This window comes from Mugil cephalus, chromosome 4, assembly GCF_022458985.1.
Source record: "Mugil cephalus isolate CIBA_MC_2020 chromosome 4, CIBA_Mcephalus_1.1, whole genome shotgun sequence".
Lineage (NCBI taxonomy): Eukaryota > Metazoa > Chordata > Actinopteri > Mugiliformes > Mugilidae > Mugil > Mugil cephalus.
In genome coordinates this window covers 5,696,505-5,717,924 of record NC_061773.1, presented here as the reverse complement: position 1 = coordinate 5,717,924, position 21,420 = coordinate 5,696,505, and the positions used below count along the sequence as shown (strand labels likewise).

Genomic DNA, 21,420 nt, shown 5'->3' with positions numbered 1-21,420 from the left:
CAATATCTCACCAAAAATCAAAGATTAGAGAAAAAGTCCCAAAACTGAAAATACTTGCTTTCTTACTTTCACAATGAAGCTTCAGCAATGAAAATCCAATAATGAATAAGTCATATGAACAGAATAAGAGTATTTTTCTGGCAGTACATATGTACATCTACTTAAGCAGACTTTTTCAAGCTGAACATTTACTTGTAATTGATTATTTATAATTTGATGTATTGGTACTTTCAGTTTAGTAAATGATTTGAACTCTTTTCCACTACATTTCCACATTAGCTTGTTTTACACTTGATTGTGCTATAGATTTAATCTTAAATGATGAGCTAAATCACCAGAATTCAGTTCTGTCAAGATGAAAGTCCAAGAAACTGTCTGTTCCCTCCCTTCATCAGTATGTGCCAAAATATAAATATAGGCATGGTTTAAAACAACCAGAAGAAGCCTACCAGCGCCGGGAGTGTTTACGCAAATGGTGTCATCAGGAGGATTACTGAAAATCCACGGCCCACTTTTTAAAAGTTTCAGGAGAACAATGAGGATGATTTTCAGAGACACGCTCTATGTATAGCAGACCACACATTGTGTTGTGTTCCCGGAGGACGGTGCAGTCCGCTGCTGAACATGAAGAAGAAGAAAGCTTTCATGGCATGAAGCACTGTGGAATCCATGTAAGAAAGGCAAGGCAAGCTATTTATATAGCACATTTCATACCAAGAGGCAACTCAATGTGCTTTACATAAAGACAAAGCATTTAAAAACAGCAGCATAAAACAGAAAGAAATTGCAAAGAAAAAAAGTACAAAAAATAAAAATGTATAATACACACACACACACACACACACACACACACACACACATACACAAATACATACATACAAATAAAGCAATTAAGAGGACTTACAGTGCAGATTACGATTTAAAATGATTTAAAACAGCTCAGCCATAAGCACATGGAAATAGAAATGTTTTTAACCTGGATTTAAAGGTGCTCACAGTTGGGGCTGATTTGAGTTCTGCTGGTAGTTTGTTCCAGTTGTGTGCAGCTTAACAGCTAAATGCTGCTTCACCGTGTCTGGTCTGAACTCTGTGCTCCACTATCTGACCTGAGTCAGTAGATCTCAGAGCTCTGCTGGGTTTATACTCTGTTAACATGTCATTCATGTATTCTGGACCTAAACCATTCAGTGATTTGTAAACCAGTAGCAGAACTTTAAAATCTATTCTGTAACTGACTGGGAGCCGATGTAAAGACTTGAGAACTGGGGTGATCTGATTTGATCTCTTTGTTCTGGTAAAAACTCAAGCTGCAGCCGTTTGATACTTTTTGGGGGGAAGTCCAGTCAGAAGACTGTTACAGTAGTTGAGTCTATCGGACACCTCAGTATTTAAACACCGAACTTTGTTCATCAGATCAGTAAAGTCTTGTTTTAATACCTCTAAAGACCTCTGAGTACTATGGTGTTTTCTTGGTGCAAAATCGTTTTATTTCATTGACAGCTCCGTCACCCACTATCAGAGTTTGAGGCACAGTGGTTAGCTCTTTCGTTAGCCTTTTAGCATAAGATTTAGCCTCATACCTTTCTCTGGTACTGTGAGATGAACCTGGGTTCAGGGTTATGTGAAAGTGGGTCAAATCTGTTCTCTAGTAGAATCCCTGCTGTGTCTTGGGGCAATTTGCTGTTTGCTTTTGTAATAGCTCAGAGGGAGGCGAGGAGAGCTAAAAGGGGAGGGCTAAAAATTGTTATATGAACAGGTGTGGGGGTGTGAGGAACTTTACTGGCATTAAGATGAGATGAACCAGTTCTTCAACCCTCCCCTTGCCTCCTTTCTCATTAACACCCTGGCTGCTTCTTGTCTGCAGGCCTCGCTGTGGTGCCTCTAGAGGCCTCCTATCCCTGCGCCCCCTACCAACACTGCCCACACCCAGGAGGATAGCTTCCCTATCAACCTCCTGTTGCAACACCCATCATCCCCATACTCGTCCTGTCAGGTGAGATGGCAGCTCTCCAGGATTATCAAGACCAGAGGACCAGACAATCGTGATGAAGGTATATGTGTGGAGCAGCTAGCAGGAGTCTCTGGCATCTCTTTGACCTTTGAAAAGCTCCCCTAAAACCTACGGTGACGACCAGCAGGTTGTGTGTAAGGCTGACATTGGTCATTGAACTCCTCCACAGAGCTTATACACACCTGGAGAAGCCACAGAGCCCTCTTAAGACAGCCGCTCTGATTGGCTCTCTGTGATGCAGGTGAAGTGACTGCATGCAATATTTTCCTAAGAAGTGCTCTAGAAAAAGATGAAGCGTAAGATGGAAGCCTTGGTGAACGACATCTCTCTATTTATATTTAAGGGAGGTAGTCTAAGAGCATTTCCAGCAGCAGAGACAAACACCTAATAGCCTCAAAGCATCTAGGAGACCCTGTTTTTATCAACAGTCACCTGACTCTTTAGTCTTTTAGCTATAGATGCACATTACACTGCAGAAATATCCATATTTTAACATTAGTCTCGTCATTTCACTTGATAGTGAGTTTAATGTGTTGATAGTTCTCAAATTTCCCCATATAAAGTTTTTTTTCCCTCTATTATTCTATATGTGTTAAACACATATATTACTGGAAAAAAATCTGGACATTCATATATTTTACAGACATTTATTTAAAAAAACAACAAAACAAATTAAAAAAAAAACAGTGTAAAAAAAAATGTTTCTTTAATTGGGCAGATTAGTTCTGATAATTTTGATATCATCAACTGGACGATCTTGGCCGTTTGTCTCCACCATCCCAATTCGGTTCAGCACTCCCATCCCCTGGTGTACTCTGCCAAAGATAGTGTGCTTTCCGTCTAACCACTGAGTGGGTCCAAGAGTGAGGAAGAACTGACTTCCGTTGGTGTCCGGTCCTGCGTTGGCCATCGCCAGAATACCAGCTCCTGAAAGACACACAGATGAAACCCAGTGATTGCATTTAATTGAAGAAATGTTTAAGGCAACGCCACAAAAAGTTTCATGAACTTAAACAAATATTCCGATATTTGGAAGTGAGTGTTCTATTCAGCTGAACTTTTTACAGTGTGATTACCTGTGAATTTCAGTTCTGGATTCAGTTCGTCCTCAAACTGTTTACCATATATGGAGGCTCCGCCTCGACCTGTCAGATAAACAGACGTCACAAAAGGAAGGAAAAAGAAAAACGTGATGTTGAATCGTTTGAAGAGAGTGGGAAAATATTGTTTTCTGTCTGTGACTTCCAGAACAGATGTTGTGTTAAAATAGCTGCTGTAGTTTTGAGTTTGAACAATAAAATTAAAGATTTCTACAGATATGGCAATGAAGATGATGTTGAGATGTTGCTGACCAGAAAGAAAAAGAACGATGCATTCACATCCAGCTCAAAATCTAAGATCAAAATACATCAAACACTACCAGCACACTCCTGGCAAACTGAATCTTCAAGTATTTGGAATTACTTATTATACATTATTTAACCTCTAACCAATAATATCAAGGAAATTATTTGAAGTTAATTGTATCTAGCTTACAAAAGAGACCAGTAAAATAAAATGCTGCTTGTTTACCTTTAATATTAATGGAAACAATGGACCCACTTAACCTCAAGTATTTCTGAAAGTGGAGTCTGAATACTTTTAGCTGTGTTGTGTTTGTATTGATCCCACCTGTTGCTGTAGGATCTCCACCCTGCACCATGAAGTCTTTGATTATCCGGTGAAACTTTGTGTTGTTGTAGTATCCTCTCCTGGATAGCTCTGCGAAGTTCTTGCAGGTTTTTGGAGCATGATTCCAGTACAACTCAATCACAACTGTCCCCATCCTGCAATACACGATGCTTGACATTAGAAATTACAATGGCACCATTTGACTAGTTAGAGTGAAAATATTCATGTAATGTGATTCATAAGTTCACGTGGTCCAATAAAACATAAAACAATATGAATATAACAAGAGAAACAAAGACACCAAGTACGCCACAAAATGAACAGTAACTTCACGTTACTGGGAGCTAGCTAAGTTAGCATCCAGTGTTTCAATATGAACTTACGTTGTCTCCAAAGCCACTGTGGGCGGCTGCCATGTGTCTGGAGGTATCCCTGACATTATCAGCCGAAACAATAACCTTCAGCACAAATTAATTCAATCTGTATGAATTAAAAGTAATAGGGTTTATCAACTTAGCAGGTTCATTCAATTCACTACAACTGGGGAAGGTTCTTCTTCTTCTATGGTTGCCGCTCGTTTCCTCTGCGTGTTGGAAAAACAATGACGGATTTCCCCCTACAGGACAAATCGGTGAACGGCAGGTTGGTGAATTTCATAATCTACGGGATGACCTTTGAGATTACGTATTTAAAGGTCAAGAAAAAATCTTTATCAAATTATTTAGAAGAAACTGGATTTTGCGTTTTTGTTTAACTGTCTATTGTTCAAATGCTCAGACAATCATGAAGTAAACTGAGTATTTGTCAAAAAATGTAATGGGTGTTTATTATGGACCAATTCTGACAAAACAAAAAAGAAATAAATTGATAAATAAATATCATTTATGTAATATATTTAGGTATTTATTTATTTGATTAATTGTTTCTGGCATATATTTAGGTATTTATTTATTTACGTCAGGTATCTATTTATTTATTTATTTAGTTATTGTTTTGTCAGAATCGGTCCTCCATAGTTTATGAGGTAAATCTTTGATGTAAAAAAAAAAGACAATATATTTTTGAGCGCATGAACTAATCCACGCTAAAATCTTCACGGAAATAAAGCTCGAGGGGTTCTGGTGTAGTTCTCTTTGAAAACGCTGGGGGCAGGAACACGGATTCATGGCGTGTCGTCCGCTCGTGTCGTAGAAGAGAAGAGGTTTTCTCTTCCACTTCCTCTCTCTTACTAGCAGCTTTTCTTCCGCTCTTCAAGTTTTCCTCCCAGGTGGTCTCTCCTCATCTTATCTGAGGTCGATATCAAGGTAGAGTCACTGGTTTATCCCGTTTCAACTGTATGTGATGAAAATATGTCATTTGTTTGCTTGTTATACGCCCGTGGTGTGTTTTTGATGTGTAAGTAGCTGATGTTGGTAACGATTTAGGGAGGTTGATCTGACACTTTAAGCAACGCGGTGTTTGTGGTCCGGAACCAGCTAAAATAGGAGGTACATAAAAGTACTTTTAATTAATTTATTTTTTTATTGATACAATTTCCTTACCTTAACATGCATTTAATAATGTCGAAACCTAACATAACATTATTCATCTATGTCCAAAGTCAGTTTAGGAGTCATGTAAGTGGAAATTACAAAATGAGAAGCACGTGTCACGGATATGACGAAATGTAAATCATTTATATCATTTTTCCCACAAAGGAAATATTAAACATTTTAACGTTTCCAAAAATTAATTTACTGACTTATTTGCTTTTAGTTGTAAAATGTGAAGATGTTTAAGGAACATACAAAATGTGTTACTTGTGGAAGTGATGTTGCTGGAGCACATGTGGCCCCAGATGGACACTTTGCTGATAACTGCCCAGGTTTACAGTTTGACACATTTGAGACATCACATTTGATGTCATGGAATATATCCAAATATTATCCACAGTAATTCCTACTAGAAATGATCCGTCAGTGTGATTTGACTCACGTTTGTTTCAAAAATGTGAATAGATGAAAGAAACATTGATACAAAAAAAAAATAATCTCGTATTAAGAGTATCTAACAATGACAGTTAAAAATGCACACAACAAACAAATACAGGAGAAATTCTTGGATTTTGATTCATATTTAAATTCAGTTGATAACCAAACCCAGCAAAGGCTTTAATAGGAAACACTAATGGAGTTTATTCATTGTTGGAGGTGGAACAGGAAGCTCTGTTTCCTGAAGGTTTTCCTCTTTGGTGTATAGCAGAGTTTGCAGGAAGGGCCATTAATATTAAAGATTGCTTGTTTATCTGGTACACAAATGAAAGGGGTTATGTGAATATCCTGTCATGTGCCCCAAGACACAGTGACCTTGTTCTGGTATAATATCTCTTGTTATCCAGGTGATATTAGGACTCTTATTCTAAAACTTGAATTAATGAACCTTCATCACCACACAAACACAATCTACCTGTTGCTACAAGCTTAACCTTCCTTAGACGGATGCAGCAATTTCAGCATCCTCACGGCCATGTGATTAATCAGATGAGGACTCCTAATCCAATTAGAGCAGTAGCATGCCTGTTAGCACTCCTAAGCTTGCAGCTAGGTCAGGATATTTTTGTGGGTAAGCTCCAAGGAGGAAAGAGAGTAAAAAAGGTAAGCCAGCTGGTTATAGAGAATTAGGCTTTCGGATTGTTTTGTGTTTTGTACTTGCATTATTCTTTTGTCTGAAACCAGATTTGGCAAATGACTGCAGTGTATGTTTGTCCCGAAGATGATTAAACCATAACAAGTTCATCTCCTGTCTCATTTCAAGGTCCTGCAGCACCATGTCCATTGTCAAGATCCACGCTAGAGAGATCTTTGATTCTCGCGGTAACCCCACCGTGGAGGTTGACCTTTACACGGACAAAGGTAGGACTAAATCTGAAAATACGTGACCATTACACTATCCATAAAATGGTGGATTAGATTACTTTTAAAGCTGTTTTAATAACAGTCAGCAACAAGATTTATTTCTTTTACTACTACTCTAATGTTTTGGTCATTTCATTAATAAAAAAAATTCATGCAATCATTTGATTTAATTTAGTATTTAGCGAGTCTCATGTCTTGTTGCTGCTCTCGTGTGTTTCTCAGGTTTGTTTAGGGCGGCTGTACCAAGTGGGGCATCTACTGGAATTTATGAAGCCTTGGAGCTCAGGGACAATGACAAGTCCCGCTACCTCGGCAAAGGTTTGTACATACGTTCATTTTGGAAAGATTTAGTCATTTGTGGTTTATTTTATATTTACAGAATTTGCTGTGAATGTCCACACTTTCTTCTGCCTTCACAAAATGTATTATTTAAAACCTAAACTCTATTTTCTCCCGTTGTGTCGTCTGTTCTCTCCATTCTTTCTCTTGTCGTCTTTTCCAGATGTGAAAGGGTTAGTGAGTTCATTGCCTGTCCCTCTCAATTTAAAAACTCAAAAAAAAAAAAAAAAACAAAAAAAAAAACATTGATTACATGATCATAATACCTGATCACTGAATGCTTTGGCAAACAACCACATGTAATGTGCATGGTGAATTGATTGTAAAGCATGCTGTTGGTACGGTGTGGATATTTAGCCTGGGGATTGAACTTTCAGTGAAATAAAATATGTGGAGTGGGAGCAATGAATTAAAAACCAATAAACTACAAATAACATTTTGACATGGTTTAATTTGAGAATGAAGAGTTGCATATTTTGCTAAATGTGTGGATCTAATGTTTGCTTTGCATGGTTTGCCTAAAATGAATAATCATGAATCTATCAATCACAGGTGTCTCACAGGCTGTAGAGCACATTAATTCATCTATTGCACCTGCACTTGTTGGCAAAGTAAGAGAGTTTTTCTTTGGTTTAACTACCTGCATGCCACATAAATAGCTTACGAGTATTTTAGTTCTCATTGATTATGTGCTAACGTCTCCTCAGGATGTATCTGTGGTTGAACAAGAGAAGATTGACCAGATGATGATCGACATGGATGGCACAGAGAACAAATGTAAGTGATAATATTATTTCCTATAACAGCCCTAAGATTTATAGTGCAGTGTTTATGATTATCTGGTTAATAAAATATTTCTGGTGCATGTAACCTCAGTTAACCTGCATTAGTCGTCTCTGGTGAGACTTATTACATGTCTTCTTCCTAGAGCCTCCTTATCAGTGACTTGTCAATACAATGGAAAATTACATTTTGTTTTTTGTTTTTTTTTCCCCAGCCAAATTTGGTGCAAATGCCATCCTGGGTGTGTCTCTGGCCGTTTGCAAAGCTGGTGCAGCAGAGAAGGGGGTCCCCTTGTATCGCCACATTGCAGACCTTGCAGGAAACCCAGAGGTCATCTTGCCTGTACCGGTGAGACTTTGTGTGTCAGCTAACCACAATGCATTTTTTTTTTTTGGTTTCTTCATGGAGCTCCCCCACCAGTTTGTTGTAAAGTCACCAATCTCATTCGTCTCCTGTCCACCTCCACCAGGCCTTCAATGTGATCAACGGCGGCTCTCATGCAGGCAACAAACTGGCCATGCAGGAGTTTATGATCCTGCCCATCGGCGCAAGCACCTTCAAAGAGGCCATGCGCATTGGAGCAGAGGTCTACCACAACCTCAAAAATGTCATCAAGAAGAAGTATGGACAGGACGCAACTAATGTTGGTGATGAAGGGGGCTTTGCTCCAAACATCCTGGAAAATAAGGAAGGTAGATATTCTCCTTTTTTTGGTTTCTTATACACAAAATGTACAGGGTAGAGAGCTGCTAACTCATGGCACTAAGGAAAATCTGTTGTCATCATACATCTCCCCTGACCTATAAACAGTCGGCAACAATAATGATTCATGAACAAATACATTGATTAAAAGTGTTTCTCTTTTTTGTGTATTTGTTTGTTCTTGCAGCTCTGGAGTTGGTGAAGGAAGCCATCTCCAAAGCAGGATACACAGATAAGGTTGTGATCGGCATGGACGTGGCTGCATCTGAATTCTACAGGGATGGAAAATATGACCTGGACTTCAAGTCGCCTGACGACCCGAGCCGTTACATCACTCCTGATGAGCTGGCTGACCTCTACAAGAGCTTTGTGTCCGATTACCCAGGTGACCTCCTGACACTCTCATTTTACACGTATTTGACAAATAGCAGAGGGAACACAACAGAGTAGTAATTTCAGTCCCGCTTTTTTTTTTTCTGTTCCCCATTGATTCAAAGTTATTGTTCATTACTGTCAACACTGGTTTATGGCATCAAACCATTTCTTTGTGGGAAATGTGACAAGACAGTGATATTCACATCTGTTTTTGTTCTCTCTCAAGATTGATCTTTCTGCTGTTTAAATATTAAAAGAAATAGGAAAAATCATTTGTCATTTTGAACTTTTTGAAGAATATGAAAGAGAAAAGATGAAGGAAGGGCTAACAAACAAACAGTTGCAAGTATTCTCATCTTTTAAGCAAATGAAAGTGCATTTCATAATGGGTTACACATATTTATCCTTTGACTCAGCAGTAGAAGTCATAACTGTTGAATTTCAGCGGTGGGTTAACAACAATCTTGGTCCTAAAAAGCCTTCAATTTAAGGATGTTCTCACATTATAGCTATTAGAGGATTAATTATCTTATTTACAGATAATGGTGTAAATGCATATTCATTGGATTTTTATGTCATGGGCACTTTGATTGAAATGCAGTCTGGTAAAATGTCGTTCTAGGTAATACATATTTATTTATTCTTTAACGGCTTCCTTTAGTTTTCTTTAGGACCTGTGAATGATTGTCTGTTTAACCATTTATTCATAGTGGTGTCTATTGAGGATCCATTTGACCAGGATGACTGGGCGGCCTGGACCAACTTCACCGGCAGCACGGACATCCAGGTTGTTGGAGACGATCTGACAGTGACAAACCCCAATCGCATCACCAAGGCTGTAGATGAAAAGGCCTGCAACTGTCTGCTGCTTAAAGTCAATCAGATTGGCAGTGTCACCGAGTCAATGAAAGCGTAAGTCAAAATGAAAAATGTACAGTAACATAACTGAAAATGAGAGATTGCTGCATATCCACACTGACCTATTTTCAGTTCTTCATGTTGTGGATCAGCACATTTTGGCCACAACAAATGTCCAGACAGGGACAAGCAAAACAAACAACAAAAAACGACAATGATGTTCGAGATGATTTAAGTTAATCATCAGAATTTCTTTCCCCTGCAGTTGTAAGATGGCCCAGGAGAGTGGCTGGGGTGTGATGGTTAGTCATCGCTCTGGTGAAACTGAAGACACCTTCATTGCAGATCTGGTGGTCGGATTATGCACTGGACAGGTAACGTTTATTCGACGAGTGGGACTTTTTTAGGACACAATAAAGTGCTCGTGCATGGCTTAATTTGTGCATTTCTACTTCACAAATGTCTTGCACTTATAGCTGAGTTCAGTATCACATATGTGAGACTGAAACAATAATAATAATAATACAACAGCTCAAATATACAATGTTTTTTCACACAGATCAAGACTGGAGCTCCCTGCCGCTCTGAGCGTTTGGCCAAATACAACCAGATTCTCAGGTTAGTCTCTTTTTTTTTTTTTTTAAACATGTATGTAACCTGTAGTTGTATTTTTGTTCTAAGAATATCTTAGACAATAATATATTTTGTATTATTACTGTGTAGATTGAAAGGTAACTTTAAATTTTCTTTATTGTAGAATTGAAGAGGAGTTGGGAGACAAGGCTCGGTTCGCTGGGAAGAACTTCAGGAAACCACTGGAGGCATAAATGAATAAAAGATTCACTTCACATATGAGTGAATTCATAGGCGTCCAAGCAGTAACGATGTAGATGTGCTTACATACTACCTGCTGTAATAACTTAATAGAGAACATACTGTAATTAATGCAAATGTGACACTTTACAATCAAGTTCTTGTTTTTTAAGGTGAAGTAAGATATTAGACCTAAAATAGAACGTGACTGATATTTATTTACAGCATTTAAAAACTGTATTAACAACAACTGCACTTGGAGACAAAATTAATAAAAAAACTTTTGTTAGTGATAAAATATGTTTCACCATGTTTCATTTCATTTTATACATCATGTAAAAATCTGTGTTATCTGTCTTGATGCACTTGTATTCAGGGATTAAATATAAGAAATACTGATATCTTTAGGCATACCTAATGTGATCTGAAAGGTTGGTAGAAATAGATGCCTCCATTTTTGTATGTAACGCATATTTCACATTTCACGGAGCTATCTGACAAGGTAGTATTACTTTTTCATAATTGAAAAAAAAACTTTAATAATTTTAGTCATTATTGAAATCAGCATATATACAAATATAGTAGAAGATATTATGCATAACCAAGTATAAAAATCTACAATATATAAAATGAATTTAAATTAGCTGGATTTACAAAAAATAAATTTAGTCAAAATCTAAAATTACGCAACTGTTTATACACCAGGTTTTAGTTTTAGTCTATTTCAAAAAGCCTCTCAACAAAAAATAACTATTGTTTTTGGGTATTCTGTGTAATAATAAAGCAGTATTATTGTTATTGCTCTAATGTTGCTGTGACTTACCAAATTTTCAAGCAATTTTAATTGTCATTATTAATATATCACTGTCGTTATTATTCTATTCTAATATTACTATATATAACTATTTTTGCTGTAATTACAAAAACTATTTTATTACGTTTATTATTAATACTATTATTACTATTAGTAGTAGACATTACTATAATAATTTTATAATAACACTTTATACATTTTTTAAATTAACATTATTATTGTTAATATTAATAAGATTCCATGTACGTGATATTGCGTTAAAGGATTTATTTATTTATTTATTTATTGAACAGCTTCTTTCGCTGACTATCATGTAGTAGTTAACACAAAACCAAGTGTTGTGTCTCCACCACAGACCGACAGGACTATTTGTGTCGATGGGTGTCGATGTGCTTCCTTACATAATAATGTTTAATAACCGCAGCGGTTCACACAGTGTGATACGTTGTTTGATTCATGGCCTCCTGTGCAGCACCAGCAGCTGATGATGATGATGATGATGGTGGTGGTGGTGGTGGTGGTGATGATGAAGCCCCAGTGTCGTCGTCTGCTGCCTCTGATCCGCGGCACATGCTCAGTTATGTACACCCAGATAACTTTGAAGGCTTAGCTGTGGCTGCTGAGGTCATTGCGCTGGGAAGAGGAAGAAAAAACACACACACACACACACGCACAGCGAGTCCCTCCGCTACGCCGCCTCCATTTTGAATAGCCATGTAATAGCGGAGTCGCATAGTTTGTGTGTGTATCGCCCACTGCGCTGCGTAGTGTCAACAAGCCACATCCAAACATCCTTCGACATGGACGACCTGTTCAGTCCGCGGAGGTAACTTCGTTTGCTCGCCGTTTGCATTTACGTTTGCAGCTAGAGTCTCTTAATTGCTCCTTTTATTGCCGTGTGGCGTCACTTTGAGAGGCGTTTGTGGGGAATAGTCGGAGTGTCAGTGGTCACGAAGTTCGTGTGTGGCTAACGAGCTAGCCAAATAACAGCGTATTTCTGTCTCGTTAGCAGCTAGCACCTCACCCTGGAAACACCTTTCATCGGGCTTTTTGCTAACACTTAATTTTATATTTGTTGCATCCATTGTTTAAATGATCCCAAACTAATCAAACGCGTGTGCGTCGTACGCAAATGTGCTCGAATGTCTCCGCTGCGAAAATCGGGCTTTGCTTGCATTTTACACGGGTCGCTGCTAATTTGTGTCGGCATGCTAACGTGGATATATATTTATTTATTGATTGCACACTTTAGCTCGGGTTAGGCACGCGGGGCAGGCTCGTAGCTTGCGTTACTGTCAAACCTGTCAGCTATCGGCCGAGCTAGCACACACTGTTCTCGTAATGGTGACCGTAAAAAATTAGCAGCTCGCGTATGATTGATTGACGGTGTTTTGCGGTGGCTGTGGCGTCGGGTTTCATTCATGTAATACAAGGAAACGGCGCAGGTCACCGCTGAGATTGGACCGCGGCGTGAGAAGGGGCGGGATGTTGTTCTGAAATCACGGCGCAGACAGCGGGAGGGAGCGTGCTCCTGACAGCTTATTCACTCACTCATCGGCTGCGCGTTACCTCCTGCGTTAACATGGCGCTAAACACCTGTTTATTAAAAGTGTTCGCACTTCCCAGTTCGTTAGGCGCACCGGTGAACGCACATTTATTCTGTCATCCGGCACTAAATCTCGGCTTCGTGGCTCTTGTAATGTTCGGTTTGGGTTGAAACAGCGTGAAAAGGCTGGTAATAAAACCGTGTGATGGTTTTATGAAGATGTGCTCCGTGGCGCTGTTGAACTGTATTGAATTTAAGACGCTGCCCAAAGGGAGAGAATAATAGAAACATCTGTCCTACAAACTACAACCCGTTCAAAATGAAAACAGAGTTGAATCAACAGTTCTCTCGGTTATTTTAAACAGATCGTAAATGCCACGACCTTTGTGAAGCTAGGATTTAGTGCAGGACTGTTATTTTAAAATGCATTTGTTTATTTTTTTTTATCGAATGTCTATCTAATAAACTGCAAAATAATCAAGCTGCTGAAATGTAACATGTCATTTCTTTTCGTTTTAGGAGCCTTAACAGCACACAGGGCGAGATACGAGTGGGACCAAGCCATCAGGTATAGTAACCACGCTCTTCATCATATGTTTAAAAACATCAACATACGTAATAATGAAATGCAGACTGTGTAGTTGGAGTGCCTTTTTTTTTTTTTTGAACCTTCCCAATTTTCCAAAAGAACCACAAGGATAAGATGACTGGATAATCTGCTACAAACCCTCTTAAGAAGCGTTTTCAACTGAGATGAACAAATCAAAAGATGTTACATTTTAGTGTCTTCTTAAAGGCCTTGTGTAATGTATGTAAAATTATTTTTTTTCATAACAAAACCCTCAATCCACGATTTGCATCGATTTTAGGTTCATAAGACAGAAGTTAATATTTGTCTAATCTGGTGACGGAGCCTTTGGAAATGTCGCTGTTTTACGTTTTATCTTTTCCGTGCTCTCGCTGCAGGCCAAGCTTCCTGAGTTGCAGCCACGACCTGCGCCGGTTTTACAGACTCAGACAGAGAGCGAGGAGCTCATGTGGACGCCGGGGGTGAATGACTGCGACCTTCTCATGTACCTCAGAGCCGCCAGGTCAGTGTGTGCACTTTATAGCTTATAAAGGGACTGTAACACCAGAAGGTATTACAATAGCATGTCTTTACTGAACAACAATGTGCAGCTTTATTGTTTTTATTAAACGCTTTCGATTGAAAATCTCTCTTTTTCTTTTTTTTTAAACCATTTTTGTTTATTCCTGTGCTGTTATTAAGTGTCTGAAAAAATGTCCCAAACAGGGAAAAGCGTGTGATACAGTAATTTTCACTCACACTGGACTGAGTGCATCTAGTGTTGTTTTCAGCCCGAATATCTGTGGGTGACTTGATATATTCTTCCAGGATTACAGACACATTGTCCTTTGTCTGCAGCGCCCGCGTCAGTTAAAAAGTGCAGAATAAGCCGATGCAGTCAGTCAAACAGCCTGGTCGTTGTCCACTTCCTTTATTTCTTTATGACACGCATGTGAGAAACGCAGCTTTAAATGAGGAAAGGGATTAAGTGGAAGCCTATTAACTGTGTTAGTGTGTTTGCTGCAGATGCCTGTGTTCAGAATCACAGTTGAAATGAAACTAACACAGACGTGTTTTATTTTTAAAGGAGCATGGCAGCGTTTGCAGGCATGTGTGATGGAGGATCCACTGAGGATGGATGTTTAGCAGCCTCCCGTGACGACACCACACTCAATGCTCTCAACATGGTGTGGAGCTCAACTTCAATAGTTGTCCAGTAAATTTAACAATCAATTCATTTTGAAATGTAAATATATTTATATATTTTCTGATCTATTTTTAGCTCCATGCGAGTCACTATGATGCAGCGAAGGCCCTCCAGCGTCTGGTTAAGAAGCCTCTACCGAAACTTATTGAAAAGTGCTGGTCTGAAGATGACGTGGTGAGACGTCTTTTTGTAGTTGAACAGTATTGAGTAGTGATTCATAGGGTTTTTAATTTGTGCTCTTTGGGAATATTTCAGCATGATACAAACAATTACAATTGATTCTGTTTGGTGTTTGATAAAGTCTAATGTCCTGTCCTGCCTGAATGTCATTTAATTTAATATATCTCTCCCATGTTTTCCCACAGAAACGCTTCATCAAAGGACTGAGACAGTACGGAAAGAATTTCTTCCGTATTCGAAAAGACTTTCTGCCCAGCAAAAAGACCGTAATTGTTTTTGTTGTTTGTGCATACAGCACCGCATACAATAATTCACTGACGCCATATCCTTGATCAGAACGTTCATTAGTAATAAACATCTGTGTTCTCATCACCAGGGAGAGCTGATCACTTTCTACTACCACTGGAAGAAAACTCCTGAGGCCGCGGGAACGAGAGCTTATCGGCAGCAGCGTCGGCAGCCCTCGTCTCGCAAAGCGAAGACTCGGTCCGCGGCCACTCCCGTGAACACCCCGTCTCGAAATTATTCAGGTGATTGCCTCTCAGCGCTCCTCAGGAATGTGATGTCAAACGCGTTGAAAGGATGAAGAGTTGTGTGTTCGGGATGATGCGTTCCGTTTGTCTTAACCGATATTTTCTTTTGCAGTGGATGCGAGTTCTGCCAGCGAGGATGATCTTGACAGTGAAGACAGTGAGCAAGAAATCAAGAGCTGCAGCCACTGTGGAACGACGAGTGAGTTCCAGTCTCCACTTTTGATTTCTCAAATAAATCAGTACTTGATGCAGATTTCTGTGAATCCTCAAACTTTGCATTTCTCTACCTAGGTTCTAAGGATTGGCACCAGGGCGGGAGAAACAACCCTTTGCTGTGCACGAGTTGTCGCACATATGAAAACAAACATGGATGTCTACCGCCGGCTTCAAAAGCTGCGAATGCTCCGTTCATGTTTAAACCTGTTAAAGCGGAAGAGGAGGTGAACAGCAAGCACGGCATGAGGACACGGCGTAGCAGAGCACCTGTAAGCCTGAGGCTGCCAGATCAGTCTCCTAATCATCTCTGCTTTTTTTTTTCAGTCATACCAGAAACATGTCACCTTGGTTTTAACAGTATTATTTGGTGTCTGTCTCTAAAGCAGCTGTCATCTTTAAGAAGTGGTCACAGGAGGCTCACAGGCTCCCCAACCAGCGAGGACCAGCAGTCCAGCAACCAGCCCTCCCCGAGTGGATCAATATCTAGTTCTCTGAGATCGTCTTCCACTGATAATAAGAACGAGTCCACTAAGAAAACAAACAAGGTAAACATTCATGAACAGGTTCTGTACCAGTTGGACCTGTGTGACGACACCTTTTGTAACTGGTAGTTAGATTATTTGCAGTTTGTTCAGTGGAAAAGCGGTTTGGCTTCTGTGTCAGTCATCATCATTAACCCCGCTGTCGTTCCTGCAGAAGATCAAAGAGGAAGTGGCGTCACCAAAGACAACTAAACGTGTGCGGGAGAGCGCTGTTCAGGAGCCTGATGAGCCTGAAAAAGTTACACCTAAAAGACCAAAGACCCAGGTGAGAGACTTTCAACAAAGAAAGACAAAAATAGACAGTGTCTTGTGGTCTTTCTCTCTGTGTCAGAAGAAATCATGCACTTATTTTATAGGGCATGTGAACATTTGTGGAACTAATTTAACAGCTTTGCTTGTTCCTCCAGGACCCACAGGGCTCCAGGTCAGAGGGAGAGGCTGAGGTAGAGGAGGAAAGCTCTTCAGAAAGCCGGAGCGCTCAGGACGACGGCAGCAGCGACGCCAAAGACATCGATCAGGACAACCGTAGCTCCTCCCCTAGCATTCCCAGCCCCCAACAGGGAAATGAAAGCGACTCGGACTCGTCGGCCCAGCCAAACGGCATCCCCTCAGAGCCCGCTGCCCCCGCTGCCGTCCTGGCTGACGCACCAGTCTCACAAGCCCTCTCCTCTCAGGGCCCCCCCGTCACTCCTCAGCCACCACCACAAAGTACACCCTCCATCGACCCACCTCGGAGCCCCACTCCTCCTTCTCTGGACCCTCCTCAACCTGCCGTCGGCCAGTCAGCTGCCTCAGCAAGCTCAAACAGCCGAGCGCAACCAGCCCCTCACCCTCTCTCAGCGATGGGACAGGACTCTCCTCTTTCTCCGGTGTTTCAGGTCCCACCCGCTCTTAACTCTGCGCTGCCTCTGCAGCCGCACGGCCCTTCACCTCAGACCCCACAGCGACCACCACCCTTCTTTAGGGAGGCTCAGCTCCCTCAGCCTCCTCTCTCTGGCGCCCAAATCAAGCCTCCCCCCACCACCCCCATTCCACCCTCACACAAACAGCTGCCACACCAGTCTTCTACACCTTTCCCCCAGATGCCCTCCAATCTCCCCCCTCCTCCAGCCCTTAAGCCCCTCAATGCTCTACCCAACCAGCATCCTCCGGGAGCCCCCCCCCCACCTCTTCAGCTCATGCCACATCCTTTGCCAGTGCCGTCAATTCCAACCCAACTTCCTGTGATCTCTCAGGTGCAGACCCACCCGGGAAAAAGCCTAACTTCTTCCCACCCCCCCGCTGCAACATCACACCCCATGACTCCTGTGACATCTTCCACCATCGGCCCCGTCCCGAGCCTCCAGCCGTCATTCCCGTCTCTCCCCCTGAGACCCTCACCCAGCGGCGCATCGGGGGCAGGAGCATCGCAGATTCAGATTAAAGAAGAGCCGCTGGATGAGATGGAGGAAGCGGAGAGCCCGCCGCCTCCGCCGCGGAGCCCCTCGCCAGAGCCCACCGTCATCAACATAGCGAGCCATGCCAGCCAGTCTGCCCGGTACGTTTAAGGATATCGTCACATATATATATATATATATATATATATAAGTAATATCAAGTCAGATCAGATCGTTCCGCCAGGCTTTGAGCAGTGATGGGACCAAATATTCACCTTTTCATGTTTAGAAAATCTGAAGCTTTTGTTGTAAATATCTAAACCGTATTGTTCGCATACTGATGCTAAATAGAAAAAAAAACTCTATTAATAATGGGAACATTTTCTTTGCAAAAAGAAAATTGACACATAGTTTACCCCTGCTAAAAGAGATGCAGCAATAACAGGCTCTAAACACATGACGTGGTTAATGTGGCACATTTGTCATTAAAAGAGAGTGATTAATACAAATGTGCCACATTAACTACGTCATGTGTTTAGAGCCTGTTATTGCTGCATCTCTTTTAGCAGGGGTAAACTATGTGTCAATCTTCTTTTCGATTTGTACCCACTATGTATGAAGCACTTAGTACGTCTATAGTACATCTCATTAACCTTCCTACCTGAGTGAATTTCATGTTAAATGCTCATTGGTTATTTCTTTCAGGTTTGTCAAACACTTGGATCGTGGCTATAACTCGTGCGCCAGGACAGACCTTTTCTTTACTCCACTGTCCTCCTCCAAGCTGGCCAAGAAGAGGGAGGAGGCTGTGGAGAAGTCCAGGAGAGAGGCCGAGCACAGCGCCCGGCAAGAACGTGAAAGGGAGAAAGACAGGGAGAGAGAACGAGAACGGGAGGCCGACAGAAACGCTGTGAGTGCAGTGTTTCACGTCTTATTTGAACATCTTTCATCACACTAAAAAAAAAAAACATCCGTTTTCTCACATCACTGTCTTCTCTCACAGAGACCCTCCAGCTCCTCCCACGACAGTCGAATGAGCGAGGCGCAAATGGTGTCTCAAGGCCACGGACGCCCGTCCTACGAGCAGCCGCCCACCACCGTAGCAGCCGTGCCCCCCTACATCGGCCCAGACACGCCCGCCCTGCGCACTCTCAACGAATTTGCACGACCCCACGTCATGTCCCCGACCAACCGCAACCACCCGTTCTACGTGTCCCTGACCCCCGGGGACCCCCTGCTGGCCTACCACATGCCCGGCCTGTACAGCGCCGAGCCCAGCCTCAGAGAGCGGGAGCTGAGGAACCTCAGAGAGCGGGAGCTCCGCGAGAGGATGAAGCCCGGCTTCGAGGTCAAACCCCCAGACCTGGAAACTTTGCACCCGTCGGCCAACCCCATGGAGCACTTCGCCAGGCACGGAGCGCTGGGTCTCCCCCACATCCCCGGTCCTCCCCACCCCTTCGCAGCCTTCCATCCTGGACTGAACCACCTGGAGCGGGAGAGGATGGCGTTGGCGGGACCTCAGCTACGCCCTGAGCTGAGTTACGCCGAGAGACTGACGGCGGAGCGGCTCCACGCTGAGAGGATGGCCTCTGTAGCGACCGACCCCGCCACCAGGCTGCAGATGCTCAACGTGACGCCGCATCATCACCAGCACTCTCACATTCACTCCCACCTCCACCTGCACCAGCAGGACCCCCTCGGTCAAGGTGAGGTTAACTAGTAGACGCTGATTTATCTGGAGGATAAAAGGCTACTTACAGATTTTTATTTGTCACATGCATAATGTGCAGGGACACCAGCATTTACTGTGCATCACTTCTTTGTACAGGTTCAGGTCCTCATCCTCTAGTGGACCCTCTGGCTACAGGACCACGTTTGGCCCGATTCCCCTTCCCTGGTCCAATCCCCAACGCTTTACTCAGCGAACTGCCTCATGACCATGAGATGCTGCGCCACCCACTGTTTGGTTTGTCACCTCAACTCTTAACACTGACCACAACTTGTTTTTGTTTTTTTCCAACTGGTTCAATTTTATTTATTTATTTATTTTTGCATTTGTGCTTTCTACAGGAGCTGCATATCCACGGGAGCTGCAGGGCCCAATTCCCCAGATGTCGGCCGCCCACCAGCTCCAGGCCATGCATGCTCAGTCTGCAGAGCTGCAGAGGATGGCCATGGAGCAGCAGTGGCTGCATGGCCATCACCTGCATGGAGGCCCACTACCAAGTCAGGAAGATTATTACAGGTGAGGTCTTTGAATGTACCACATCACTTGAGGAACTTTGGTTAAATTATTTTATGATGTTACCTGACAGTAATTATTGAATAGGTGTGGGTTAATTCAACAAGTTTGAAATAAACAAAAGACACAGTGTAATTATTTACTTAAATAAGTCATTTTTCAATCATGACCTACCTAATATTTCTTCAGTGTATTCTCATTAGTTTCCCTCCAAATGGAAAACCAACTTTAACCAGATTTCCAGAAAACATGAATTAATGCAGATTTCCTTTCACAAATATTATGGTTCTTGCACATTTCAAACACTCAAATAATTGAAAAGATGTGAAATATTCGGAATTACGGGATTTCATTTTGTTTCGGGGGAATCTGTTGATATACACAGTATTCAACTTTTTGTCTGCGCTCGTGTTCAGTAAAAATGTGGATGGAAACGCTTATGAAACGTCATTCTTACTCGCACTACAACAGTGAAACCTACTGAAGCAGTGAGCTTATTGGTTAATATGCTGTTGCACATCAACGGAGCCAGAATGGTGGACGTGCAGTCTGCGTGGCTCAGTTAAATTCATCAGCTGTTCTGGGTATTTACTTGTGTTTTTTTCTGTTTTTTGAAGCCGCCTGAAGAAAGAAGGTGACAAGCCATCTTGAGTCCCAGGTGGTGCATGCCCTGAAACTCTACACTTATACTCAATACTGTGTACTTTTGAAACTGTAAGAGAATATTTTGTGTGTCTTTTTCTTTTGTTTGTTTTAATATATTTTAGAAAAAAATATTTGTGGATCTTTATGTGCATTCCTCGTTCAGCACTTAATGGGGCTGTCAAAGTCCGTCTGAGATTTTCATATCGCGTAAGAATTTATACTAGTTTTATTGTCAAAATAATGAACAGTCTCACCCATTGACGTGAGATTCAAAGTGGCAGGTTTTCTCAAACTGTTTCTTATGCAGTCGTATGAATTTGCTAAAACAGAGCTCTTATAAAGGATATGAAAACAGACTGACTTTGGTTTTGACTTTAAATATCCCTAGAATGATTTCTAAAAGAGTTCCTTGTACAGAATGACATTTAAATCCGTGTGTGGATGATTGTAATAACCTAGCATGACTCAGTCTTCATTTTTTTCACCAAACTAGCGTAGCAAGTTGCATTGTGGTGTTTAGAAAGCTTAGTGGAGGTTGGTTTTACTCTTAAATCTGCTAAATATTTGTTTAAATCCTAAAGTTTTATATTATCAAGATATCTTTTCACAGTATAACCGAAGCTTTTATTCACTCATTTTTGAGATTGTAAATATTCCATCTTCACAATAATCTATATGAATTAGTACTATTGATATATCAGTAGATGTGAACACCTGACCCTTGATTCAGCAGTAAATCATAAGCTAAACACTATATATAGTATTATAAGGTGTGATACTTAATTAATAATTGGACCATGATCTGTCTCTGTTGACAGAAAGTTGTATTATTAGACATTGTTTTAATGAGTATAGAACTCAATTGGTTATAAACTAAATCCTAATCCTGGATTTTTAAAAATCACTGTCTAAATTCAGTATTTATGTGACATAATATGAAAGTGTATCCATGGCATATTTATTTCAATAAATATTTCTGCAATGACACTGTATTCTCCTCCTACATGTCCTCGCTGCACAATACGTGCATAAACACTTTGTCAATTCATTAGGCACACTTGTAAAGTTCAGTTTGTGTTTAGTAAGTCTGCTGTTGAATTGTGTT

The 21,420-nt window shown here is 41.2% G+C and overlaps 3 protein-coding genes across 6 annotated transcripts; 2 read left to right on the top strand and 1 right to left on the bottom strand.

Moving 5' to 3' along the window:
• Nucleotides 1–2,642: 2,642 nt before the first annotated feature.
• ppil1 (peptidylprolyl isomerase (cyclophilin)-like 1) lies at nucleotides 2,643–4,277 on the bottom strand. The gene is made up of 4 exons (XM_047583310.1): nucleotides 4,066–4,277; nucleotides 3,683–3,837; nucleotides 3,088–3,156; nucleotides 2,643–2,938 (listed from the first exon to the last, which is right to left on the bottom strand). The coding sequence occupies exons 1-4, from the start codon at nucleotides 4,119–4,121 to the stop codon at nucleotides 2,718–2,720; spliced, it is 501 nt and encodes a 166-aa protein (XP_047439266.1). The 5' UTR covers nucleotides 4,122–4,277; the 3' UTR covers nucleotides 2,643–2,717.
• A 558-nt stretch (nucleotides 4,278–4,835) lies between these two features.
• eno1b (enolase 1b, (alpha)) lies at nucleotides 4,836–10,744 on the top strand. Of its 3 annotated transcripts, none has more exons than XM_047583814.1 (12): nucleotides 4,836–4,986; nucleotides 6,476–6,573; nucleotides 6,799–6,894; nucleotides 7,468–7,526; nucleotides 7,623–7,692; nucleotides 7,913–8,046; nucleotides 8,168–8,390; nucleotides 8,588–8,785; nucleotides 9,486–9,687; nucleotides 9,899–10,007; nucleotides 10,193–10,251; nucleotides 10,391–10,744. In XM_047583814.1, exons 2-12 carry the CDS (start codon nucleotides 6,489–6,491, stop codon nucleotides 10,458–10,460), a joined length of 1,305 nt encoding a protein of 434 aa, XP_047439770.1. In that variant the 5' UTR covers nucleotides 4,836–4,986; nucleotides 6,476–6,488; the 3' UTR covers nucleotides 10,461–10,744. The 3 variants fall into 3 exon arrangements, with proteins under 3 accessions (XP_047439770.1, XP_047439771.1, XP_047439772.1); XM_047583815.1 differs by having other exon boundaries at nucleotides 4,850–4,974; XM_047583816.1 differs by lacking the exon at nucleotides 4,836–4,986 and adding an exon at nucleotides 6,262–6,315.
• A 988-nt stretch (nucleotides 10,745–11,732) lies between these two features.
• Nucleotides 11,733–21,302, top strand: rereb (arginine-glutamic acid dipeptide (RE) repeats b). 2 transcript variants are annotated; one of them, XM_047582926.1, is made up of 17 exons: nucleotides 11,733–12,086; nucleotides 13,326–13,374; nucleotides 13,773–13,897; nucleotides 14,462–14,561; nucleotides 14,657–14,755; nucleotides 14,947–15,027; nucleotides 15,138–15,291; nucleotides 15,407–15,493; nucleotides 15,586–15,779; nucleotides 15,897–16,055; nucleotides 16,207–16,317; nucleotides 16,460–17,589; nucleotides 18,134–18,338; nucleotides 18,432–19,134; nucleotides 19,257–19,394; nucleotides 19,499–19,673; nucleotides 20,288–21,302. In XM_047582926.1, the coding sequence occupies exons 1-17, from the start codon at nucleotides 12,061–12,063 to the stop codon at nucleotides 20,319–20,321; spliced, it is 3,570 nt and encodes a 1,189-aa protein (XP_047438882.1). In that variant the 5' UTR covers nucleotides 11,733–12,060; the 3' UTR covers nucleotides 20,322–21,302. The 2 variants fall into 2 exon arrangements, with proteins under 2 accessions (XP_047438882.1, XP_047438881.1); XM_047582925.1 differs by having other exon boundaries at nucleotides 11,736–12,086; nucleotides 15,894–16,055.
• Nucleotides 21,303–21,420: the final 118 nt, after the last annotated feature.